General features: G+C 54.1%; 7 protein-coding genes across 7 annotated transcripts; 1 reads left to right on the forward strand and 6 right to left on the reverse strand.

Moving 5' to 3' along the window:
• Positions 1-640: 640 nt before the first annotated feature.
• GGS23DRAFT_600172 (uncharacterized protein) lies at positions 641-2436 on the reverse strand (the record flags this gene model as incomplete). The annotated part of the gene is made up of 3 exons (XM_051519025.1): positions 641-922; positions 990-1060; positions 2250-2436. 3 exons carry the CDS (start codon positions 2434-2436, stop codon positions 641-643), a joined length of 540 nt encoding a protein of 179 aa, XP_051368356.1.
• A 3455-nt stretch (positions 2437-5891) lies between these two features.
• Positions 5892-7363, reverse strand: GGS23DRAFT_584455 (uncharacterized protein). Its single transcript, XM_051517328.1, has one exon. It carries the CDS (start codon positions 7353-7355, stop codon positions 6258-6260), a length of 1098 nt encoding a protein of 365 aa, XP_051368357.1. The 5' UTR covers positions 7356-7363; the 3' UTR covers positions 5892-6257.
• Positions 7364-7474: 111 nt separating this feature from the next.
• GGS23DRAFT_308337 (uncharacterized protein) lies at positions 7475-8661 on the reverse strand. The gene has a single exon (XM_051512775.1). The coding sequence runs from the start codon at positions 8390-8392 to the stop codon at positions 7565-7567; it is 828 nt and encodes a 275-aa protein (XP_051368358.1). The 5' UTR covers positions 8393-8661; the 3' UTR covers positions 7475-7564.
• A 2224-nt stretch (positions 8662-10885) lies between these two features.
• On the reverse strand, positions 10886-12914 carry GGS23DRAFT_607365 (F-box domain-containing protein; the record flags this gene model as incomplete). Its single annotated transcript, XM_051520040.1, has 3 exons — positions 10886-12024; positions 12081-12761; positions 12854-12914. 3 exons carry the CDS (start codon positions 12912-12914, stop codon positions 10886-10888), a joined length of 1881 nt encoding a protein of 626 aa, XP_051368359.1.
• Positions 12915-16904: 3990 nt separating this feature from the next.
• On the forward strand, positions 16905-19177 carry GGS23DRAFT_615844 (uncharacterized protein; the record flags this gene model as incomplete). The annotated part of the gene is made up of 3 exons (XM_051520739.1): positions 16905-16978; positions 17044-18341; positions 18777-19177. 3 exons carry the CDS (start codon positions 16905-16907, stop codon positions 19175-19177), a joined length of 1773 nt encoding a protein of 590 aa, XP_051368360.1.
• A 706-nt stretch (positions 19178-19883) lies between these two features.
• Positions 19884-25406, reverse strand: GGS23DRAFT_615845 (putative ATP-binding cassette transporter protein; the record flags this gene model as incomplete). The annotated part of the gene is made up of 3 exons (XM_051520740.1): positions 19884-22829; positions 22990-25007; positions 25083-25406. The coding sequence occupies 3 exons, from the start codon at positions 25404-25406 to the stop codon at positions 20408-20410; spliced, it is 4764 nt and encodes a 1587-aa protein (XP_051368361.1). The 3' UTR covers positions 19884-20407.
• A 107-nt stretch (positions 25407-25513) lies between these two features.
• On the reverse strand, positions 25514-26052 carry GGS23DRAFT_308474 (uncharacterized protein). Its single transcript, XM_051512776.1, has one exon. The coding sequence runs from the start codon at positions 25952-25954 to the stop codon at positions 25622-25624; it is 333 nt and encodes a 110-aa protein (XP_051368362.1). The 5' UTR covers positions 25955-26052; the 3' UTR covers positions 25514-25621.

Genomic DNA, 26052 nt, shown 5'->3' on the forward strand with positions numbered 1-26052 from the left:
CGGGCCCCGATCCAGGCGGACTTCAGAAGCTGCCGAACCCCGGTCTTGAATTACTGAGGATAAATAATAGTTGATCAACACTGTTAGGCACGTATAATCAGTCTGGCAAATATTTGCTGGGTATCGCTAAGTCGACTTTCCAGATCTCACCCCTTCATCTTCCACGAGTACGACTCTGGTAGGATTAGGGGTGTCGTGATAGTGTAGCAACTCCTTCTTCAACCGACGGGCCTCGTTGGTAAGAACCCGTCCCTGTATACGTGCGACGTGGGCCTCTCAAACCAGATATACTATAGCTACTCCTTTTCACGAGCTTGATTTAATACAGAAGCCTCTCACTCTGTAGCCTGTGATTATCCTGTGGCACTTGGTGATGATGTGTTTTCTCAATGGCCAAGGGAGTATAGGCAGGGCGTGGTCAAGCTATTTTGCACCCTCCTCGAGCTATGCCTGGTGCTGCCTTCTATTAGCCACTATAGTTTCTGTATTACTTACCTTTTAGAGGCAATATAACGAGAACCGCCGTCGAACTTTTTCGTTGCTCTGGTAAACGTCTAACATGTAGACAAGTGGTCTAGGGAGCTGATCACTCAATCTCCTCCCAGAGCTCATTAGCCAGTTTAGCTCCATCAGGGCGCGGTTAGTTGAAGTTGTAGACGACGCAAACGAGACCAGCGGCGTGTCTACTGCTTTGGAGCTGAACAATGACGCCGTAGCCGGTCTCCTGGCACGGCGCGTCGAACTCGTCATTCGCCTCCTTATCTACTTCTTCATCTACCTTCTTAACGCGCACTTCACTCCAGGCGCCGCCGGAACAGTAGTGTAGGCTGCTAACCCGCAAGAAGCAGGAAGGGGTTTGGTCGAGGAAGTCGCCCCTGTTGGCGTTCCGGGGACATGGCCGAGTCATCTCTAGAGCTCCGCCCTGTTTAGCGGCGGTTTTGGGGGTCAAGTGGTACAAACGACGTTGACGGCGATGAGGTGACACCGACTGTGTTGACAATATCGATGGCAAGAACGATCTCATCCAGCAGATGCGAGTTGTCGCAGTTCGTTGTGTTAGCTTGCGGTATGTTAGAGAAGAGTAGTCTGGGGCCACCCGCGATAGTCTATCCCGTCAAGGCTCCTCCGGGATTAGCCTCTCCGAGGATGAGATCGGGAGCATTGTGCACACTTTCTAGGATGTAGAAAATCCTGGATACTTGCTAGACGTCCTTGCAGTCGGTAGAGCGTATGCGGCGGAGGAGCTCGTCGCGGGCGATGCTGCGTGGCAGGTTTCGCCTCGGTTGGCCAAACCGCTTGGTTGGGAACTGGGGAAACTGCTCAGCTAGGTACTCCCCGCCAGAGGACAGACCCTAGAGAGCCTTCTGAAATCTCGGGCCCGTCCCTATCTCCTTGTAGCGTTTGAGCGCAGTTTGCCAGTTACCAGGCTCCAGCCACTAGTAGAACGTGTGCTCCGAGGGTGTGAAGGCCTGAATGATCTCCTCCTCGGCAAGAAAGGGATCCATGGCTGGAGACGTCAAGTCGCAAGCACTTGTGCCAAAGGGGGGTAGTAAGAAGACGCTGACTGTACAGGCTACGAGTGAGTAGGCGAGTAACTACGGCGTGGAGGGTCTCCGGGGCGGATGTTAAAGCGAGGGGGACGAAGGGGGAGGGAGAAGAATACGAAGAGAGAGGGAGAGGGAGAGAGAGAGGAGGTAGAACAAGGAGGTATTGATTACGTAAGGTTGTTTCACAGGTATATATTTGCGTAGGCAACTGCTGGTGAGCTCACTCACCGACGGTGACTTGCTGACTTGCTGACTCACACCGTGGCTGCTTATATACCCATCTCCCTACTTTACCTACCTGCGGCAGCCCCGGCTAGCAACAGTAACGAGCCTCCTTCATACAACGAACCATAGAGACAGAGCTAGAATGTCAGGATACGCAAGGTAGCTTCCCCCTTTGCCGTTTCCTCAGCATACTCCCCCGCACATACCACCGTCTACCAGCACCACCGAGCTCATCGAGGACAAATAGGGAGAGGAGAGAGGGCCTTACCCTCTCGCGGGGGGGTGTCTAGGCCTCGGGAGCTGATCCCTCTGTTACCCCGGTCAGCCCTCCGGGACTTTACCATGACTAGGTAATTCGACCTCCCCGAGAACCATGATTTCCTACGATTGGAGACGTAATCGGCAGAATCCGTTTCATTGCCCCCAGCTCACTCGTGAGAGCCTAACTGACCGAATTTGGAAAGTATACATTCATACCCGAGACTGGGAAATCGGCGTGCCAAGTGTTGGTTGGGGAGGTCTGGTTGCGTACCGTCGCCTCGCTGACGTCTAGCGTGTGCCACGAGATCGCTAGCTCGGAAATCCTGTGCCGGCTGCTGTGTTTGAGGAACAATCCCAGAAGCGGAACGAACGGCCTCGCGCTAGCACAGGCGCGCAACGTCATCTTGGTCACTCGTCGCTTTATCGGTGGTGTGACGGCCGCAGCCCACCCAGATCACCGGGCACGCCTAAGACTACGCAGATTGTCTTGCCGATGCGTCCTCTCGGCCGCTATCAGCGCGCGATCGAGAACAACCAGCTGGCTGCTTTTGACTTGGCCGGTTGGTTTCGCAAATCGAGGAGCGAGATGAGGTGGCGATTGGCATGTCCGCACCTCACCCCGTTATTGGCCCAGAGCCGGCACGGCCGCCGAGATCTCGCCAGCAGATAGGGGGAGTGGAGTCTGCGACGCCCCGAGATCCAACACCACACAGCACACGCACGCTATCGCGAGGCCGCGCTTCGTCGACGAGACCCACCAACCAAGGCTATCCTGTCGACTGACCACCTCCGGTCCAGAGGGCGGGCAGGGCGCGCGCGTCGAAGGTTGACGGCCGAGGCGGTCGTGTCGATGAGCAGCGGACCGCTCCAGAGGCGTGGCCGGCGAGGATCCTTGCAGAAAGGAAAGCTGGCGCGGGGGAGAAGCGGGAGCGGGAGAGGGCGAGCCTGAAGAAGGGCGACCTCCGTTCGGCGGACTCGAGCCCGCCGAGTCGCGCAAAGTTGGGGTTGGGCGTCTTCATATGTCGTCGACGTTTAGACCTCGAATCAGGCCACACTGCTTATCGAGGCCTGACTGATGCGCTACGCTCGGGTGGTGGACGGGGAAGCACTCGGCACACTGCGGGCTGCCGTTGGGTGAAGATACTGGCCGGGGTGTGGGTATTCGCGGACTGAAATCCGCCCTATTGGATATCGTAGTTGTATCCATTACCTACCTCTTCGATGTGACAAATACTGAGCGGCGTGGAATCGCAGCACAGAACCGGGCACGACAGAGCAAGGATCGAAGGTGGTTTGCAACGGAGATGATAGGTATCTGGAGCGGGAACGGGGGAAGATATCGAAGATATTGGAGCAGTGGACTGGGAACGAAAGTGGGTATAGCAGGTTGCTTTATACACCACCCATATTGACAGGTACCTACCTCTTATGTTAGGTACCTAATGTACAGACAGAACCTTAGGTAAGGCTATAGTTAAAATAAGACCCGAATTATTCTGCTTCGCAGAATAATTCGGGCTTATTTTTTACATTTACGCTAAAAATAATAACCTATCCGGAGGATAGAGAGATATAGGAAGTATACTTAGTTTATTTAATAACGATTTTTAGAGCTACGAACTTTATTTATAATAAAAATATAGAAAGCGTAAAAATTTATATATAGAAAACTTATATAAATATTCTTAGTTTATTTAATAACCATTTTTACGTTTACGAACTTTATTTATAATAAAAGACATTGAAAACGTAAGAAATTATATATAATTTTTAACGGGATTAAAATCTAAGATTAGGAAAGATTAAGAAAGATTAAGAAAGATCAAGAAAGATCAGGAAAGATCAGGAAAGGTTACTGCAAAACAGGTCAGGAAAGGTCAGGAAAGGTCACTGTAAAACAGGTCAGGAAAGGTCAGGAAAGGTCACTGTAAAATAGGTCAGGAAAGGTCAGGAAAGGTCACTGCAAAACAGGTCAGGAAAGATCAGGAAAGGTCAGGAAAGGTTACTACAAAATAGGTCAAGAAAGGTTAGGAAATAAGGGTAGAAAACGCGTCAGAAAAGGTCAGGAAATAGGGGTAGAAAACGCGTCAGTAAATATACGTAAGGATTTCAAATTATAAGACTCCATTTATCCCGCCGTTTTTATTAGGTGCACGCATTTTTAGGGACCCATAGCGCGTTTTTTAGCCAGTAAAAACAGAGTTTCCCCTAAATGACACCCCTTTACAGGGGTATTTACAGGGGTATTTACAGGGGTATTTAACCCTGCAATTAATCAACATAACAGGGGGTTATGCGTATTATAACTATCCTCCGGATAGGATTATTTTACAAAACTATAACGTACTTACTACCGAGTATATAAGTATACTAGCCTAACTAATTTTTAATTAATCTACTTTAAAGTAAGTAATAATTTTTATAAGTATATTAATATTATTTAAAATAATTATATTCTATTTATAAGTTAAAGTAAAAGGTTTTAATTACTTAAACTACTTTTATTATTATTACTATTATTATTATTACTAGTACTATTATTACTTATTTTATTTAATATTAATAAAATATAATAAAATAATTTTCTTCTTTAAATTTAACTAATAATTCGTCAATATACCTTCTCCATAGTATAAAATATATTTTAAATGAAATTTCAAAAATCTATATAAAGAATAAAGATAAAGCTGGGCACAAAGCGTGGTTTTCGCTTAATCCGGTTAGAGGTTAGAGTATGGTACAAGGGATTAGCTACCTAAGTCTAGCCTGTAACCTGCTAACAGGTACGAGTACTCAGGTAGTTCAACGAGGTACCTCCCGCTACCCAAGGCGTGTGGGTTCGTCCCAGCGCGCACGGAGCCGAAAGCTCCAGGCCTTGTTAGCCTGGCGCAGAACCGCCCCCGGCGATTTGTGCGAGACCTCAAGACCGGCCACCGACCCATAGTGTATTAGCCCCGCCCTATATGCCGCCCCATGCCGGGAACCTGTCCCAGGCGCACGCGGCCGGCCGGCCGGCTGGTCGTAGCCTCGAGCGGGGAGGGGGAAAGGGGGCGAAGGGGGGGCCTCATCTGCGGCTCGGGGGAAAAGAAAGAAGACAAGAGAGACGAGACGGGCATGGTAGGCGGGTGTATACTACCAGTCGGGGAGGCGGGAGAGCCGGGGATCAGGCACGACGTGAGGCAGAAGGGCGACAATGACAACGACAACAGGCCCGGCTGGGATGGTGTCCATCGGACCAGCCACGACAGCCCAACGCAACGTCTGCTTGGGTACCAAGTCATGCATGCGCAGATGATACGCAGATACTAAATTCAGACGCTGGTTGGGTATTGCATACATCTACGCGCGTTCATCTATGCACATGGGACGCGAGACAAGACGAGACGAGACACGCCCTGATGGTGGTGGTTGGCCACGGCCATTCTTGCGGTAAATGGGTGACGGTAGCAGTAATAGGAGCACCTAGGTATGCAGCAACTATGTAGGTTATGTAAGAAGTAGGTAGGTAGGGTAGATACATGTGCGAGTAATGTGTAAGTACAGGATATATGTGTTAGATAGGGCGTATATACCATCAGAATAAGTAGGTCCGCAAAGAATACTATATTAGAGGAAGTATGTATGTCGTCGTCGTTGTCGTCGTCGAGTTATGTACGGATGTATGTACTAGAGTCGAGGCTGTGTTAAAAAAAAAATATCGACATTGAAGGCAGGGTTCTGTTCGGTTTTTCTTTTTCCGTTCCAGCGTTCCAGGCGGCCGTGACAACACGAGCTCGTACAACAATAATGAATATTAGAGAACACGCGCGCGCGCAGAGGGATACACACACACACACACACAGAGAGAGAGAGAGAGAGAGAGAGAGAGAGAGAGAGGTATCCGAACACCAGAATGACATTTTCCAACACCGAGTTCATGCGCTACGCCGGTCTAGACAATCCACCATCTCGACGTGCAACGAGAGCCCGATAACCCGCCCCAGTCTAGGGTATATGTGTGTATAATATGTATAGTCATACGCCATCGCCATGCCGATAAAGGGAAAATATGGAGAGAATAGGGACGAGAATAGGGAGAGGACGTGGACAAAAGAAAACAGCAAAGAGTGTTAGAGGAGAGAAGTCTAGCCCTGTATGCGAGGTAACATTGGGCTTGCTTCTCGGCGCAGGGAGGGAGCAAATAGGAGCACGGCACCCCCGGAGGGTCGACACATTCTAACGCCATCATGCCAATTCCCGGTCCGATACACACACGCCAGGCCGCAGCCTGCACTGGGGGCGATCGAGGAGGATATAGTCCCCGCCCGTCGAGCCGTGGGACCACGGTGCCCGCCAGCCGTCGAAGTTCGGCGGCTCCTTCGGCAGGGCCGCAGTCTTGGTCTCGAAGTCGCTGAGCTCGGCCTCCATGTTGCATAGGTACAGCAGACCGCGGCCGGCCCACTCGTCGATGAGCTCGGCGATCCGCTTGAAGCCGTCGGTGTGGCCCCCGCATTCTCTGGATTGAAACCCGCACACTATGAAGAGGTAGCTGTGGATAAGTTCGTGGATGAACGTCGAGATGAGCAGTCGTCGGTTATATTTCCTGTCCTTGAGGATCCCCCGCGACAGGAAGATCAGCGTCTCGTAGCCGAGGTCGAGCGGCAGCTTCCGCAGCGCCGTGGTGCCGATGAGGCAGCTCGGGAGATCCCGCCAGTCCCAGTTGACGCGCCCCTTCAGCTTCCCGCGAAAGAATATCTCGTTGGCGGCGTAGAATATGCCCTGAAGGGCGACATCGTCGATGTCGAACTCGGCCGCAGGCCTAGGGCAGATGAGGCTCCGCAGAATCCTCTCGTGCTGCGAATGCTTGCTCCGTCGGCGAGCGTCCGCTAGGTCGTCCTCGACCTGCTTAGCCGCCAAGTCGTGATCCTTCTCCGCATACGCCGAGTGGTGATTCACGTCGTAAGAGTTCGGCTCCCGCACCCTCAAGTTCTCGTAAGAATCGTTTCGCGCCGCCGGTCCACCGTAGAAAGAAGTCGCCCGGGGATGTTGAAAAGGGGGGCGCATCGAGCTTCCGGCCGTGGACGGCTTGGCTCCCGGGGGCCGGTGGCTGGAGGTCGTGCCATTGAGGATGAAGAAAGCAGGGGTGACCGCCCGCTGGAGCTCCATGCCTTCGAGGGCATCGGGGTAATCGGAGAATCGATGGCGCCCGGGCGTGTGGAAGCTATCCGACGGCACGCCGGGAAGCTCGGAGTAAGCAGGACGGTGTTTTCTGGTATCAATATGCTGACAGCGCGGACCGTAGGACCCCGGAGGTAGAGATGAGTCGCTTGAGGAGCGCGACATCTCCGTTCCGCCCGCATACCAGCTAGCCATTTGACATGCTGGAAAGGGCTCTAGGTTTAGAATGATTGCTACGGCTAAGTCGATGCGGCGAAGCGTGACAGGCTACGCAGAAGCCGCGGGGAAACGTGGCCGAGAAAAAGTGTCTGCTGTCAAGGGGAGAAATCGAGAACCATCACGGCGACCCGGGCGTATATCTCACAGCAGAGCCCCTAAGCGCAAGCAGGTATAGGTGTAGGTGCAGGTATAGACGGTAGGTTAGATAGGTAAGGTAGGTAGGTAGGCAAGCAGGTAGGTAGGTAGGTAGGTAGATAGATAGGTAGATAGGTAGCAGGAGGTAGGTATAGGCAGCAGGAGAAGTCGAGCTTGATCGCGGGTACGCCACGACAATCAACAGACGACACGCAGGTTCTCCCCCCTCTGGAAATGAACATTAGATTGGTGTCGTCCGAGACGCAGCAACAACAAGCAGACGCAGCAGCAGCTAAGCTGGCGTTAGCCTCACTCTTCGAGAGGCCTGGTTGGCTCGAGATGGGACAACGAGTGATATGTGGAGGTGCGTAGGGTTGCAGGTCTCGGGCAAGGCGACATCCAAGAACCCACTCTTTGACTATCTGGCAGCCAGAGACTTGCCTAGACGAATGGACCTGGGCCGGCGGGGTTTGGCAAGTCTGATGCGAATTCCCTGCGGCCTCTCTGGGCTTGTTGTTAGCTGGTCTGGTTGGCTTTCCGCCTCCTGCTGCCGTCTCTCTTTTGCGTCTTTCTCTTTCCGCCAGCCCGTTCGAGCGAACTTCTCCCCCACCACCCTCTCCTATAGCATCGCCAGATCCGAGAGCGAGGGGAAAGACAAGAGTGGCGAAAGCAAGGGAAGGCAGCTTGTTCCCGTCCGATGGACGGAGCCGCAGGTTCAGGGAGGGTTTGAGGGTTGAGCAGATCTCAGATGGCTGGGTGGTTACGACAGACCCGGCCGAACGCCCAAGACGAGGGACGAGGGATGAGGGCGGTGAAAGAGATAATACGGAGATCCGGGAGTGTCCCATATGCAGGATGCAATGCTTACATGCCAGTCCAGTCAGTCAGTCTCCTGTGTTTTTTTTTTTCTTTCCTTCCCCCGTCTTCCCGTCTCTCCCCCTTCTTCGAACGGATTGCAGTAGTGCGGTGGCGCAACCGGTCGTCTTTCCTACTTGTCTACCTTACCCATCGTGGAGTTGGGATACCGAGTCAAGTATGGTACGCCAATTCAAGGTGCATCTACCTGTACGAGAGACGTCGGTGTATCGAACAATGCCTGCCCCAGCAGCGGCGACGGCAACGGTAGCACCAGGCGGGACGAGGGAGAGGGAATAAGGGAAAGGAGAGAAGGGAAGGGAACCAGAAAAGTAGGTCTTCCTACGTTTGACAACACAGCAGGTAACCGGGTCGTGGCTCTCGGCATGGGATCCATCCCGTCTTGACATATTATTGTTGCTACTAATTTTCTTTATTCCTTTTTTTTTTCTCCTCCTCCCCTCCCCACCCCCGTTTCCCTCTTATGTTATTTTCCAGTGTCGCAATTTCGGGGCGGTTTTAATTTGGAAATCTAGGTATCCCTTATCATTCTTCCAGGGATAGATCGAGAGAGGGCGTTCGCGTGATCGTAGTAGGCAGGAAAGGGTGTCAGATCAATGGATGGACGGGAAGGGCGGTAATAGTAAGGACGGATAACATTAATAATCGTGAAATCACAGAGGATCCTCGATCTACGGTGTGTCTCGTGGTGCTTCTTTTTTGTCTCTGTTTCGGGTACCCGGCCTGCTGTCATGCCGGCACGTCGACTGTTGTAGGCAATAATACGGGCTGTATATATGGTGTGTCAATGTGTGCGTGTCCCAGACGAGCGAGCGCGCGCGAGAGAGAGAGAGAGAGATAGAGAGAGAAGGAAAGTCTAGATTGCCCTGCCATACGCCTCGGGCTCTACAGCCAACAGCGGCGCCGTAGCACCCACAACAGAGCAGCGGACGCAGCAATTCGCAACAGCAGGTGGCGAGTACCAATATTGAGCGACGCCAGGAGTGGCAGAAATGTGGCAGGGGGAGGGACCAAGACGCCGACGAAGGGCGGGAGAGGAGGAGAGCGAGAGCGAGAGCGAGGGCGAGGGCGAGGGAAGTGGAGGGTGGTTGATTGGCCCTCGACTGGTGCAGCAAAAGTTGGGATTGCTGGCATTGATTTGGGGCCCGTGGGCCACTAACCACACCGGGTCGGCTCCGTTTAGGTACCTAACGTACCTGAGCTCAGGTACCTCAGGGACGGCCTCTTAGGCGGGTATGTACCTAGAACACCCACCGAGGGGGGCCTAACGCAGCGCTGTCTCGGCGGAGGGGGGCCCGTCAGTGGCAATTCGTAGGTACCTACCTCCTCCCAAGTAGGTACCTGTTAGATCACGTTGCTACGGTGCCATCGGCGCGCCCTTGTCCTGGTCTCGAGATTCCCATCTCTCTCCATTGGTCTTCGTTCAACCCAGCTAGCCAAACCCGACTCCCCATTTGCTGCCTCGTGTTTTATTCACTTGCCCTGACGCGTCAATCAATAGCTCCAGTATCGCCTCGTACATCATGCTACATACCTACCTCTTCTCTTTTGTTGAGAGTCTGCCACCACGGCGCGGCATCGCTGAAATCTACCCCCATGCCTCCCCCCTCCCTCCTCCCCTCCATCTCTCTGCTTAGGCGTTTCGTCGAATTTTCGCGCAATCGGAGCAAAGAGACACCCAGAGAGTAACGTAGTAACGTAGTAATGGGGACAGTGACCGCCACGAGAACCACGTCGGCGACAACCACGAAAATGGCCATCGCGATTCCCAGAAAGAGGAGGAGACGAGCCCGCCACCAAGACCGACATTATTCTCTCCAGAAACAATAACCCACTTCCCACGTCAGGTGCTACATCTCTCTCTTCAGCCCCCTGTCTCCTCCTCCTCTCTGCCCCTCCCTATCTCGCCTACAACACTGGATGGATGGGTGTACATGTCTCCGCTGACGTCCTATATACCTACAGTAGCGCCAACGATCCGCCAGGGTACATGCATATCATGCACGTTTTTTTTCCACCGGGGCCCAGAAGCGGCACTCTTCAAACCTCCCCCCCCCCCGAAACGTCGGTCCTATCCGCCAATGGTCTGTGAGGCTTGCTGATAAGAGGAACGTATCACGTCTCCGCCTCGCTCCTATCCCTCTGCCCACCTTCGAGAACGCCGATCCCGCCCATTCATCCAGCGTCCACGTACGTATGTAGGATGACTCAACTACAGCCCCCTCCCGCTCCCACCGATCTTCCCCGTCGTGCCAATCCGTGTAGAGAGAGGCCCGGTATGGGCGCCATCATCAGCACCAGCGGTCCGTCGTCTCCGCGTGGTAGCTTCTCTGAACAATAAATATCGGGCGTGACGTGTTTGCGTCTCCTTGCTTGCTAATACGCCCCGATACAGGTGGTTGACCGGCCATCCGGGGGTTGGGTGGACGCCGAGCCTCACCGCCGGCAAATCATACGCCGCGCTTCTAGGGCCCGTTGCGAAGATTGCCAGCTCCAAGGTCCTGTACGAACCGGACCTCGTTAGCCTGTCGTTCTAAGGCTAGCCTCATCCTCTCGCCGTACATCTGCTCCTCCTCCTCTGCCGCCATTTCGTCCGGCGTCTTGGTATTCTCTTCGAAATCCTCCGCGGAAAACCCGGTCTGGGATGAAAAGCCGAGCACGCCCAACTTCTCACCGGTCCAAAATAGTATATCATCCTTGTTGACCTGAGTCTCCCCATCCTGCCCGCTGGGTTGTGTAGACAGAATCTTCCGCGCAATGTCGTCCGACCCAGGCATCGACCCGAACAGCGAGCGATGGAGTATCTTTTCCGATTTCCCTATTTTATGACGCCGCACTTCCGTGAAGCCGTCCCTCTCGAACCACTTCAGATAGCCCTGTCCGTCAGAGAAAACGATGCAAGTGCCGTGGTTGATAACAGAGAGGAGCTTCGACTGCGATGCCGTTTGCCGGTTCTTCATTGTCGAGTTTTCGATAACCCGTGACTCCGAGGCGTCGTCGGCACCGGGAGAAGACAGACCGTACAGCTCGAGGGATCCCTTCGTGTTGTATTCCCCACATGCTATCAGCGTCCTGCCGCCGGTCACGCTTTTAGCCTTTTCGACCTGTTCCTCCGAGAGCTGGAAGTGTCGACGCAGATCACTGTCGAGGCTGGAGAAAGGGTAAGGGAGCGATGTGAGACTACAAAGCTTGGCGCCCGAGTGAATGGAACCCCGGATTGCTGGAAACATGCGCCGGTCGTAATGGAGTATATTCGAGAATCGACCCGCCACGAAGATATCGGTCGATAATTGGCTGATGTCGCCGGGGAGTCCTAGGTGGAGGATGCTCTGCGGGCCAGACTGCGCGAGAGAAGCGTACGGTGCGAGTGGTCGAGGATCCAGGACCCGGGTGAAATCCCGGCCCCCCCTCTTACCCAAGTTATCTAGTCGCATTTGGCCTCCTTGGTATTGAGATCTAGCTCGAAAATCATGCAAGTGTAGGCCGTGGAGCGTCCCAACCGTCAGAGGGACCGTGGGATCGGCAGCGGACAGCGTAGTAATCGACCATTCGAACGGATGGTTCCCCACGACTTGTAGCGTCTCGAGATTAACCTCAATGAGATCTTTGCAGGCGTCAGCGAAACCCGTCTCATCCAGCGCGCGGGAGGGGATGACCTACGGCCCTGGACGGCGAAGAAAGCCCTATTCGTCTGGCTATCGACACTAACACATTCCGTCACACCCGTACTGACCATCTTCGACCTCTTCGTGAGATTGGCACCGGGCCCGTCAGTACACAGCAGACCGGGACCCGATTTGGACAAGATCGAGCCTTTCCTACCTCGACTGCCTTCAACGTCCCACAAGCACACCGAACCATCGTCGAGGGGTGATACGGCGAACAGCTCCCGCCCCTGGGGCCTGTACAAAGCAACGCCACTGACATCGACTGAATCCTTCAAAGATCCCTTTTTAACGTGTGGTTGTTCAAACCAGCTCACGGCAATCGGTGCATTTCTCCGAATGTATTCGTTGTACCAACTCGTCTTCTCGTTAGGAAACGTCGGGTCCCAATTGGCGGCAATGCGAATCTGCTCTCTCTCCCTCCTCTTCGAAGCGAGCTGGGATAGGCTCTCGAGCAGACTCCAATGAGCCCCATTCTGATCGTCCCCCGGGGTAGCCTGCCCAAGGTTGGTGCCGTCTTCGTCGATCCAATCAGGGCCCCATCGGCAGAGCCTGATTCGTTCACGGACGGCCGAGGTCGAGAGGCACCTGTTTCGCCAGAAATTGCCGTCGCGGCAGAGCCCCAAGAAATGTTTCGAAACGCGCTGGAGAGTAACGACGTCGGACGATTCCAAGACTAGCAGTACATAGAGCGACGCACGTGTTAGGAACGATGGACTCCGTCACGAGAAGCGCATGAGCCAGGGATGCCGTGGGGCGCAAACTCACAGGATAGGATATGTAGGAAGATCTCATCGGGGAGGTTATCGAGACAGTTGGGGCACGCCATGGTCCGGGCGCGGTGTGGTGATCACGGCATTCGCGCGCGCGGAGTCCACGATAACGAAGACGATCCTGAATGATCGGAACCGGCGAGCAGGTTAAGGCGCTATCAGAAACGCGGCAGCGGTAGCGGGAGTGATGACAAGGATAACAACAACAGCGGTAGTCGTAGAAGCAGTAGCGACAGTCCCAGTAACGATAGGAGAAGGAGGAGACAAAGAAAGCGAAGACTGGTACATGTGCATGATCATGTAGTGTCTTGATGACAGCCTGGCTGAAAGCGTCGAGGTGTCCAGGTCGATAGGACGAGAAATCGGACTCCAGATGGAGCCGGGTGGTAGATTGGAAAATCGCGCCCAAAGGCTCACGGGATTCAGTGACGAAAGCGCAAAGGTTGGCGATTTCCAGCTCCGCCGACCTGCCGACTTAGCGCCCGTCACTGCCTTTATCGAGCCAGCCCGCGGGGTTGCTCCTCCTCTAGCGATTTTGTCAGCCCCTGGCCCCCGGGGCGCCTTCCTTTCAACCAATTTATGGCGGTCAAATCAAGAGCCAGGATCCAAGTCTCCGGTATGGGTCCGTGCGCGGTTGTGTGCGGGGGGGCGAGCTCCTAAGTGCCAGCCAATCGGACATAGGGTACCTAGGTACCTGCTACAGGCGGCACGGGCTAGGGGGTACGTAGGTACATATATGAGGTCCGGCTACCTAAGATAGGTACCTCGTTGTCTCCACCGTACCTCAGGGAATCCCGCCAGTGCCATGGAAGTCAGGGAGGTGCCTAAAGGTACCTACAGGTAGGTAAGGCGTACCTTAGGTACCTACACGTAATACCGAGCTCAAACACCCTCCACATGAAAGTTCGTAGGTACCTTGTAAGAGGTTAGGTACCTAGGTACATCTAGTAGGTAAGAGGCAGGTACCTAACCTACTCAAGTACCTACTTACCTAAGGTAGGTACCCTAGGTACCTACCTAGATACCATAGTTTCATAACCAACGGCCAATAGAAAGAACCCCGAACAACTTCGAATGTAGTTACCTATATTAAGCCACAACCGACTCCAACCCCTGGACAAGACTATGTTAAGATCAATACCCACGACGGTTATTCCGTCAAGTTCAACAAAGGGTTCAGGGACAATAGAGGGGGGCTGGCGGATCGTGGCTTTTTAGGTAGGTAGGTAACTACTTAGCGCGTAGCGTAGGTATTACGAGCGTACGAAAGGACCAGATATCAGTTGTGGAAACGTGGAACCCGCGCAAGGCCTGGGGATCTTTCATGACAAAGCACGAAGCCAAAGCCGGGTAGGGAACCGATCTATCAAAGTGCCCTAGACACAACCCTTCCAGATGGTTACAGGCACGGAACATCCCAAGGGGGCAGACGGATTGGTCCAGCTCAGCCCTAGACGGGAGGCTATCAATGCAACCAACCCCATGCGGCTACTTCTCGTCCAAGACTTCTGAGGCTGTCCCCCACACAGCTTTCTGAGAGGGGTGGTCGCTCACAGCTGCTAGGGGTCGATGGGGAGGCGAAGAAGGCTATCGGCAACAGAGTATCACGGCTCTGCGTAAACATGCCGCCGATATCAAGCATTGCCCGGAAACTAGGTAGGTCGGTATCATTTGCAGAATACGCCCGCCTGCTAGGGCAGTTAGCATTAGTAGTGACAAGAGTGATATTGGAGGATAATGCCCCTATGCCTACTACTCAACCTCGCCCGCAACAGTGCGATAGCAGCAGAGGATAGCCTTATAGCATGTGGTCCTCGCTGGTAGCGGTCCCCGGCATACGCTATCAGCGCCTTCTTCTCGACGGATGGGGCGAGATGGCGGGGCTCCACGAGGAGCGGCCTAGTATATACCTATACCTGTATAGAGAGTGAGAGTGAGAGTGAGAGTGAGAGTGAGAGTGAGAGTGAGAGGTACTCATAGCAAATGGTACTTGGACGAGGCTAGCTTGATTGCTGCGTGCCGTGTGCTGTTGCGTTGTGGCTCGCCGCTTCACCCTTCTACCGATAGCAATCAAGCACAGACACTGGCCTCTTGTCTCCCGCCGTTGGCCTTGATGATATGCGAGACGGCCTCGGTATATCTTGATTCCGACGATAGAACCGGCGAACAATCCTCACCCGTTCGAGAGAGGCGGCGGGCCGGGAGGGGGACGATTGGGGCAGGGCATCCTGTTTGATAAGTTAGCGCACCTCTGTCAGCGCATTCACTATTCGTCGGCCGTTGAGGTATGAGGTATGTGGCATTATGATGTCTCTTTCGTCTGATGTTCGTTCCTCTTGCTTTGCTACCGCGGCGCCTCTGCCTCTCTCTCTCTGTCTCTTCTTTTCCCTGTTCACTTCCCCCCACCCCCCCTCTCCGCTCCCTCTCTCTCCTCTATCTCCATCACCGGGAGGACGACAGGCAACGAACCCCCTCGGCGGCATACATCCGCGACCCCCAGTCACAGTCGTGTCGCCTCTATCATCCTCTTTTTTCTTGTCGTGTCTCCTCTTGCCTCTCATCGATCCCCAAGCAACCACCTTCCCCATCCCGCCTTCCCCGTCGTCGACTGATTCGTGGTGATCCTTCCCGGCTAAGGAATATCCGGAGGTCGGAAGGCACGTCAGAGGCCCCCCCCTTCCCCTCCCCCGACTTCCTCGGCACCGGCAGCCCCTCCCTCGCTCCGGGGGGCGCCGTGGTTTCCTTCACCTGCCTCGGCAAGGACCGACGCAAAATTCTTCCCTCGTCAGCTGCGACCCCCTTCTCTCTATTCGCCACCGCGCACTTTCCCCCCTTCCACTCGATCCGACTCTCCCCCCCCAGCAACCAACTCCCCTCTTAGTTACATCGTCTCTCTTCCGCCTCTGCTTCCACTCCCACTCTCACTCCTCCGACGCTCTTCTGGCCAGGGCCTTCCTGGGCCTTAGTAGAGATACCTGTATCTGCTCGACTTTCTCAACCCTGCCTCACGCTCGACACCCAAGAGCCCTCCCGCGTTACCGACTCGCTTCTCTGTCGTCCTGGCATCGGACCGCGCATTTGTGTGTCCCCACTCCCGTGGCCGGCCTGCTTGCCGGCCTCGTTCGTCCTTCACTACTTCAACCGCTAACAATATATTACAGGGGAACATCCGCCAGCCATGGTGTCTAGCCATAGCCGAGAGGAGGGCACTGTCTGTTTCTCCGAAAGCCCTTCGCAAACTAGCACCCGACCGATCCCTCCCCCAGTATCCAGTTCTCGCGGTGCTATTTTCTCGGACCTGGAAGAGGCACGGCGTAATATATTTGCCCAACGAGCCGTCAGTGCCAATAACGTTCCTGTTGGTCCACTTGAGCGTCGCCCAGATGGCAAAGGCTCTGGAGAGAATGCTCAGAGCCCTCCACTCGAAAGCCAGCCGTCGGTTACAGATGCCGCTCCGTCTCCAGAAGACGACAAATTGCACGATACCCAGGGAGAATCCGCTACGTCCTCTTCTGAGGAGAACCCCGTGAACTTTCCGAATAATCCCATTGAGCCCACTCTACCAACTCTTGAAACGACATCACGAAAGAGGAATTCTGTCGCCCTAGTCAGAGCGAAAGAGCGAAATACAGTACAGCAGAAGGCACCTTTGCCCCTGGAGGTTTCTCAAGATTCCTCTGAGAATATACAAGACCGACACTCAATATCTGAGGGACACGATGCTCCCATCTGTTTAGAGATTCCTTCCAGCCAGCATATAACTACGGCTATGCATCCTGGATCTGAGGCCAATTCACGGTACTCCCAAGATGCGGCTACACGATCCGAACTCCCCAGCCATGAACCCGAGACAGAGGGAAAAAAGTATCCGGAGAATGCATGGCAAGGACAGTCTGCATCCGCGCATACGGGCCTCCTAGGAAGAGAAGTAGAAGTTCGTATGAATCACTCATCTTATACGGCTGGCACATCATCACCCGCGTCACGTATCAGTCCTCCCTCAACCACTCCGTTTTACAAGAGATCAAGATCGATTTTTGGTCTGGATGAGCTTCAAGAACTATATGGTCCATGTTTACCACAGCCTTGGCCATCCTCACCACCACGAAACCCGGAGGGAGTACGGCGATCCGAGCATAGCGAATCCTTAGATGAATGTGAGCCATCTTTTGTTGACCGCACGAGTGGATCAATAATCGACCCATTCGGTCACCACGATAGCTACCATCAGGCGAGTCTGCGAATTGCCCAAGAAAGAGATGTGAGCCTGGCCCTGAAGCGCCTAGGTAGGGGAGCTGAAAATAGCCAAGCCGCCTTCGTGACCCCCGAGGCAAGCCCGTCTGAGAAAGGCGTCACTAAACAACTAGAACCAAAGCTCAAGTCCCAAAGTCATTCAAGCGCTCCTGTATGTATACAGCCGCCAGATGGCTCTTACAAGTCAGTGGAGGCCGTCCCAAAAGGAACTCGGGAACTTAAGTTGATCTTGGAAGACAAACCTCAACTCGAAAAAGAAGACACCAGTCGGCGGGACGGGGTCAGGAGATCGAACAAGCACGAATGGAGAACTAGTCGTCACCTGAGCAAGCTTCCGAGAGACTCTAGCGGTGGAGAGGACTGGGTGACTGAGGAAGTTAGCGAGGCCGACTCGAATTTGCCGGGGCCTTTCGGCACTCGTGGTGTTTTTAAGACCACGGGAAGCAGTATTGCAGACTTTTCCGATGACGACGAGGGGAAGCTGCCCAGCCAGCCCCGGTCGCGCCACCGTATTTTTGCCCGAAACCAGTCGGAATCTTACGAATTACAGGATCTCGAGGGTGCAAAGCAACACCCACTTCCGAAAACGAGAGGCAACCGAGGTGTTGCTGGATCTTCGGAACACGCGAATGCCTTCTTCTCCAGCGGCGCCAAGGACAATAGCGCTGATGACCAGGCACGGCCTGCCCTTCCTCGAATGTGGTCGAACCCCTTTGTGAGAAATAACAGCTATAGGCGGGCGGATTCATCGGGGAATTTTGTTCTCAAAATCGGTCGAAATAAACCCACCAGATACGAATTCAGGGATTCGGAATCAGATTACAGCCTTGATATTCGTAGGCATTTGGCTACTCTGAGCCACCAATCTGTCGGCGGATCTAGACCAAAGTCGAACGTCAAACAGCGCGGCGATGCCAGTCGGGAAAGTTCAGGAGATTTACGAGATATTATGAGCAGATCGGATACCGGTTCGATGGACGGCCAGCCGGCAGCATGTAATAGCTCGTCAGAGCACGAGCAGGTGGCACATCAGGAGCAACACGACGGACGTCTTGTGGATGAGGCGTATCCAATCCAATACAATAACTGGCGGCATAGGTCAGCCGACGGGGAGCTCCGGATGGCCTCCGGCAGTACTGAATCATCCTTCAACCGGGAGCTCATCCCGTCAAAGCCAAAGTTTGAATTTGAACTGCTACCACTAGATGAGGCACAGCGCAAGCACAAACGTCAGCGAGAGAGCGGCGAGACAGATGAGACCGAAACAACAGAAGAACGACTCAGACGCTGCGGAAGCCTCAAATCGGACCAAACCTTGCCGCCTTCAACGTCGAAACCCCAACCACCGGTTCCCTCCCTCCCGGTGTCGACACCTATCCAACTTCCTGCCCCCGCCCACAGACGAGGAACTCTCGTTTCGCGGACCCTCTCTCATAACTTAAGCTGGGGCTCGTGCACCGAAACTCCTAGAGGTACCGTTATGCGCCCTTCTCTCTCTCTCTCTCTCTCTAGTGGCCATAGCTAATTACAATTAGAACCCAATACTTCGCCGTTGGTGACAACAAGCCAACGCGGCTTCACTCCTACTACTATTACTAGTGGAGAGAGGCCGTTATTGCATTGGGAAGATTCGCCCACCCCTACACGACTAACACGAGTTGTAGCAAAGTCCCAGGAGCTAAGACGGTCCAGACGTATACTATTCCCTCTCACACCACACAACTGCGGACTTACCTCGAGTCAGATAGATTTGCGCCAGCTCCCAGAGTCAGCGAGCCGCCGAAGTATCATTGAAGCCATCGAATCCAGCGTCTCGGAGAGTTCCCGTCGCCGACGGAAGTATTGGTTCTACACGATGTTGATCTTGTCTTTACTACTTCCTTTTTTTGCGATCCCCGTGCTTGTGGGAACCTTCAATGAGTCTCTGGTTTGGTTCACGGGCGGCGAAGTGCGCCAGCTGACGATGCGGCAAAGGCACATCATCAAATATGTGTTCCTGGCCGAGTTTTTCATATACTCAGTCGTGGTGGTTTGCGTAATCGGATATTTTGCCAATCGGCACTGAGCGTGCTCTGTGCAACATTCCGACCTTCATCATTACTGGCGGCGTATTATCAAAATCACCATCCCTCCCGATTTTGATGGGTACTGAGACTCATCCTACACCAATTAACAATATTAATTCCACCTTGATACCCTGCGTCGCCATCATCCATCTCGTGCCTAGTCCTCGATGCTACGCTTACCACCTATCGCAAACTCGACGGCTGTACGGCCCTCGGTTATGGCGAGAGACAACATCATGACGACCTACCATCACGTTAAAAAGTTTTGTTCCGCGCTAGACGAAAGAGTGGATGGACGTGCTCTTCTCGGAGTACGATGGCGTATTAGAATCGATGTTGCAACGTGTAAAGGGTCCACAGAATCACCATAGCCCATCGGGCTCCGACTTCTCGGCAGGGAAATACGGGTAGGGTGCGACTTGGACGGGCCAATGGGAGGAGGGGGCCGACACCTTGGGAGATCTTACAGCTCACGTTTCTCTTTTCTTCCAGGAGACCTGGAGGCCCTAATAGAACATACTGTTGCTATTGTCGACGTATATAGGGTCAGGAGACGGGCTGCAATTGACAGTTGAGCATCACCAATGGACACCTTCTTCTGTGTCATTGCCCATTCTACTATCTGCTGCTTCGGTGGACGAGTCCCGAGGCCTATTAGCTTTAGATATTTGAAGGCAGCACATTGGCGCAACGGTAGTCAGATGGCCTAAAGCATAACTCAAGTTTGACATCTATGCATGTTAAGCTGGATCCTGGACGGCTCGGCTCGGTATATAGGCATAGCGGGCATGCTGTAGACGGGTATGTCTAATATATCCGAAGTAAGTACGTATACGGAGGCGATGTGCGTCTCGGAAACGCGGAAGGCGGACGGGTTCGAACGGAGTCGACGTCCGCATCGGCGTAGGCTCCTAATACCGAGAAGGAGGCAACGGCGGGGATCACTAGACAAGTTCCGGCACAATTCATGTTTCACATTCCGAAATAACTCGGCCGCTTTTCTTCCCCTTTGGTCTTCGCTCGTAAAAGAGATCGTACTGTTATATATGTGGTAATAATCCCATCCCCGCCCCGACTCCAACCCCCAAACCCTCTCTTCTTTCCTCCTTATTAGGTATTATGTGGCGTCTCATGGGGTGTATACCCTCCCTAAATTCCGGCCTCTAATACAGTCCGTGACCCTATTCTCCGCGCCGCCGAAAGATGAATAAATAAGAGGAGGTCGCGTATCAAACTTCCCCGTATATAATCCGTCGCAAGTGCTCCTTCTCGCCGCTCTGCTCACACATGGAGCGGAATAGCCCGCGCTCGACGCCGTCCTCACCGTCGGCGCCCTTCTCCCACAGTCTCCGTGGCGTGTCGTACTCGGCGGCCGTTCCGTCGCTCAGAACGAGGATGCGGTCAAAGTCAGCGATCGTGCTCAGCCGGTGCGCGATCACGATGAGCGTACTGTCGCGGAACTCCTCGCGGATGCTGCGCTGGATCAGCGCGTCTGTCGCCATGTCGACCGCGCTCGTCGCCTCGTCCAAAACCATGACCTTCGGCCGCGACACGATCGCCCGCGCCAGGCACAGCAGCTGCCGCTGGCCCTGAGACAGGTTAAGGCCACCCTCCGAGATCGGCGAGAGCAGGTTGCGGAAAATGTTCGTGTTTTTCTTGTGGGTGCTTGAGGTCGGCGTCGACGTTCCAATCGTCGGGGCGTGTGTGCCTTCTGACCAAGAATCGCCCTGGACCCCGGTCCCGCTGTTATCATCGTCCTGGTTCCTGTCTTCGGGGATCAGGTGCACTCGTGCCAACGAGTCGAAGAGTTCGGCATCCGTGCGGTCGTCGAACGGGTCGAGGTTCGAGCGCACCGTACCGCTGAAGAGGACAGGGTCTTGGGGTATGATCGCTAAGCGGCTACGTAAGTCGTGCAGCCTAATCTTGGAAATATCTCTTCTGTCAATATATATGCTCCCGGACCGCGCCTCGAGGAAGCGGAATAGCGCGAGCGTCAAGGACGACTTGCCCGCCCCTGTGCGCCCCACCACGCCAATGCGCTCGTTGCGCTCGACCGTGAAGTTGAGGCCTTTGAGAACAGGCGGGAGATCGTCGGCGTAACTCGCAACGAGATCATTTACCTCAATGCGCCCCTCCTCCGGCCACGCTGCCGGTGGGCTCTCACCACCAAGACTCTCTGTCGGCAGCTCCGTGTACTCGACAATTCGCTCTGCCGAGTTCATTTCCAGTTCCACGTCGGCGTAATGGCGAATGGTCCACATGACGTGACCCGAAAATTCGAGGGCAAAGGCCAGGCCGAACCCAGCAAGGGCCGCGTCGATCTCTGGGGCTATGAGGATCAGGATGGCGACGAACGAGGCGAAGAAGCTTCCCACTACCGCCATTCGCCATCCCATCCAACGAACGAAAAGCCACAAGTGCCAGGTTGCCACGGTCCAGTCGTCCAGCTTCGTGTACATGCGCTCGATGTAGGCCTGGCTCTTATCATACGATCGGATCGTCTGGACGCCGGTTAAGGCAGAGCCGAACTGCTCAAAGACGGGGGACTTGGTTATCGATTCGAGTCGCTTCACGGGCCGGGCGCCGTGAAGATAACGAAACGCGTAGAAGGCGCAGATGATGAGAAGCAACGCCGCCAAAACGATTATTACCGGCGAGACGAACAAGCCGGCGACTATGACCCCGACTAGGTTCATAAAGGCGCTTGCTGCGAATGTCAACGAGTACGCGGTGCGGGTATCGACGATGTGAAAGTCTGAAGTGAACCGATTCAAGATCCTACCGAGGGGGACCCTATCCAACCACCGCAGCGGCGCTCGGAGCACCACGAAGTTGAGCTTGGCGAAGAGCTCCCTGGAAGCACGTATCGAGCCTCGAAAGACATAGAAATAGCGGAATGTCGAGATGATTGAAGTGACGGTTGACAACAACACGTAGATTCCGAGGTAGAAGCCTAGGTTCTGGTCCGGCTTGATCAATGGTTGAAGCATGCGGTGCATGGTGAACTGCTGTGAGGTGAACTGTTGTGCATACGCCAGCTTCTCCAGTTGGGGAGTCAAACGATGTTGTTCATCGTACGAACCCGTCCAGATTCGGAGCCACCAAGAACGCCCGAGTGTCAGAACCTGCACGAGAACGAAGAGAAAAACAACCGTGAGCCAGAATGGCCACGAGCCGCTGTGCTTTAGGTACACTGCGTAAACCTTCGCCTTGACTGCCCCCTCCTCCCTCGTCTCCTCCTCGACAAACTTACGCGCCTCCGCTCTCGACGGGACTTTCGCAAGCGGCTCTTCGTCAGGCTCGACACCGACTTGGGACGTCTGTTCGGAGCTGATGGCCGTAGAATCTTCGTCGTCTCGTATCTCTTGCTCTGTCTGCTCGTGGCTCTTGATCTGATCCAGGGTTCCTGCTTGTTCCAATTCCGCGACAAGTCCGGCGTTCAAAACACGGCCGTCTCCCAGCTCGACGAGGTAATTCGCCCTCGTTTCGCACAATGCGACGTGGTGCGTAACCAGGATCCTTGTTCGCCCGACGCCCAACTCTCCAACCAGGCATTTCTCCAAGATATGACGACCGACATGGGCATCCACTGCACTAAATATATCATCGAAAACAAGGACGCCGGCCCGAGAATAGATAGCGCGCGCGAGCCTTTTTGAATGTTCAGGTTAGCGCACGAATAATGCAAACCCTCACGAGCTCACCTGACTGATTCTCGAGCATGCCGAGCTAACCTGGGGGAGTTGAGGGAGCCGACAGACCGTCTCTGTATCCATAGGAAGATGTGAAGCTTGGGGGGTTTTCGACTTACGTGATTCGCCATTTCTGCCCACCACTCAGGTTGATTCCGTTAGCCCCTATTTCCGTATTCTCGCCGTCACTAAACACCTCCATATCCTTGGCCAGAGCGCAGACCTCCACCGTCTTACTATATCGGTATGCATCGTAAGGGAGTCCGAATAAGATGTTCTCTTTAACCGTAGCGTTCTCAATCCACGGAATCTGTGCGACAAATGCGATAGCACCTGGAATGATCCAGTTATCTCTATTCGCTTTACTGTCGTAACGCTGTTTCGGCGCTCGAGGTGCGCTAATAGACCCGGCTACGATGTCGACTTCGCCTAAGATAGCTGCCAGCATGAGACTCTTCCCGCTCCCAGTTTTCCCCGAGATAATAGAGAGCTGGCCCTTGGGGAAGGTGACGTTAATGTCGCGCAGGACAAATCGGTCGGAATTATCCTCTGTATTGTCCGACGGCCAAGCGACGGACGCATCCTTAAATGTGACTTCGTCTGCTTCCTCGGTAATTTTTGAAATCTCCGCCTCTTTCAAATATGCGTCGATCCGCTTCACGGAAATCCAGGCGTCGAGAAGATCAGTTGTCAGTTCGGGGATAACGGAGAGGGTAACTTCCAGTGCTTTGAAAACACCGAGGCTGACAAAGGCGACCGAAGGGGAGAGCTGGCCGTGCAGGGCGGCGTAGACGGCTAGGGATGCAGCGGCAAGCATGATGGGACTCGTTATCCAACACCCGATGAGCATGGCATCGTTGACGAAAGCATCCCACACGGACTCCAATTCCCGTTCCCGAGCCTCGCCAATCTTCTTCTCCCACTGAGATTCCAAGGCGGAGAATTTGATTTGACGAATCCCCTGGAGGGCCTCGGAGACGACTTCTAGCTTCTCGTCACGAACTCTCATCAAGCGGTCTTGGGAGTCGGAATAGCGCTTCGAAAAGTAAATGTTGATAGGAGTAACGGCCAGCATCGTCGAGAAACCTGCGAGCAGAGCCTTCCATCCCAAAAGGTCTACGAGAAAGACCAGCGACACGATAAGCTTGAAAAGAGACCCCGGGAAGTAGTTGTTGAAGGCGGCAAAGTCCGACACGCGCTTGGCATCCACACCTATCAAGTTGATGGTGCTCTGTTTACTCTTCTTGATCTGTTCCGCCTCGTCCTCGACAAGGTCGATGTTCGGCGCATCGGGAGTCGAGGCTTCTCCCGAAGGCCCGGCAATATTTGGGTTGGAGGGTTCTGTCGGAGCGGATTTCGGCCTGGTGGCCTCCTTGACATCCTTACGTCTCAGTGATTTCTGGAAAATGAGAGCGGAAAGTTGGGCGCGGATTGGTATGCAGATCTGCACCCACGATAGCCAGTAGACGTAGGCCTCGACCCAAGACTGGAGAAGGGTAGCCACGGCGATCGAGATGACCCAAAACCATGCCTCGTATCCAAGACGCTCCTCGGCCTGCCGTCGCTCTAAGATGTTAAGCAGCTGCAACACAACCCACTGAGGGGCCACGTTGAGGAAAGCGGTGAGGGTAGTTAGTATCCACTGAAGCACAAAGTTCCACTTGTGGGCAACTATGATAGAAATCCAAAGGGGACCGGTGAATCCGCGACTCTCCCAGTCAGCGGTCGTCTCTTTCGCTCTCGTGTAATGATCGGGTCTAAACAGGTCGTCCAAGTCAAGATTCTTCTTCTTGACAGCCAGCCGAAGTAGATCGGCAGGCCAGCTCCAGTTGAAACGACTCCACGCAGATTCGGTATACAACCTGTCGACAAGCTGGCCGTTGTGAAACACGTCAGGTCGGCGAGGAATCGACAGACTAGCGATAGCCAAGCAAACAGCGGCGGCTACGTTCGCGATTCGCATGACGAGAATCGTCGTAGCGTTGCGCCCAGGCAAGCCCGCTGCTACGCCATTGTCCCGGACCACCAGGGCGGTCGCGTAGATCGCACAAGAGAAGAAGGACCACAACCCCAGGTCGTACGCGGCTACTGAGTTGCGGCTGGACACGATGCGTGCAGCCTGCAAGGTGAGGAGAGCCTGGGTACGAGTGAAACGGTAAGTATGAATGGCCAAGCAACGGAATGCTCCGAATGCGTGAGACAGTGAGCTTACCCAAGCGGCCACACCTAACCAACCCTCTATAAACGGGTCGTCTCTTGCGCTTCGCGTAGCTAAAGTCGAGATCACCGCAAGGGCGACCGATAGGGCCAGGCCAAGTAACGAAAAGAACAGAATGAAAGCCTTGGGCGCCGTGGTGCTGAACGCTTTGACGGCGTCAGGCATACTCCCACCGTCTTCATCCTCGTAGACATCGGCGGCGGCTTTCGATTCACGACGACGCAATCGACTTAGATTTACGAAGGCGGGGACGGAGAACACGGCGACGGCAGCTAACCCGAGGGTGGAGGTTATCACCGTAGGCGGCTTATCTGACATGTTGATGGTCTCGAGTGTTCTCGAAGCCACGCTCGGTGCTCTAGGTAGAGCTCGGATCGAGTATGGCCCTCCTAAGCTGACGCGGAAAACGGGAGAGTGTGGAGGATGAAGCAGGTAGGAGACTAAGAGGAGTCTCGACACTCCGCAAAACACTTAAATTGATCTGGGGGTCATCAGAGGTAGATATTTACAATAGCAACACTACGGGCACCTGGCTATAGGTACTGGTCAGAATTGAAGCGGAGGAGGCGGCGCTGCCCGGTGCTTCGACAAAGAAGGAGGAGATGCCTACCGTACAGACCACGATCACACGTCATTAGCCATTGACTGGCTACCTGTGAGCAAAACCGAGCAGGTGAGAAAAGGAGAAAGAAGAACGAGTGTGTGATGAGCATGCCAAGGGGAGAGTGAGAAGCGGGAAGAAGTGAGAGAGAAAAAAGAGAGAGAGAGAGAGAGAGAGAGAGAGAGAGAGAGAGAGAGAGAGAGAGAGAGAGAGAGAGAGAGAGAGAGAGAGAGAGAGAGAGAGAGAGAGAGAAAGAGAGTAGCATGTGATACGATATTAGTACCTTGACTCGGTATCTCCCTCACCCACTTACCACTTATACCCATGATGGCACACAAGTACGTATTTCCCTATACACAGGCA

Source organism: Durotheca rogersii, assembly GCF_024521655.1.
Source record: "Durotheca rogersii strain YMJ 92031201 chromosome Unknown GGS23scaffold_30, whole genome shotgun sequence".
Lineage (NCBI taxonomy): Eukaryota > Fungi > Ascomycota > Sordariomycetes > Xylariales > Xylariaceae > Durotheca > Durotheca rogersii.

What these genes read in the sequence shown, in the direction of transcription:
- GGS23DRAFT_584455 (XM_051517328.1), bottom strand. Translation starts at nt 7,355, where the DNA reads ATGTCGCGCTCCTCAAGCGACTCATCTCTACCTCCGGGGTCCTACGGT.
- GGS23DRAFT_308337 (XM_051512775.1), bottom strand. Translation starts at nt 8,392, where the DNA reads ATGGGACACTCCCGGATCTCCGTATTATCTCTTTCACCGCCCTCATCC.
- GGS23DRAFT_308474 (XM_051512776.1), bottom strand. Translation starts at nt 25,954, where the DNA reads ATGCTACTCTCTTTCTCTCTCTCTCTCTCTCTCTCTCTCTCTCTCTCT.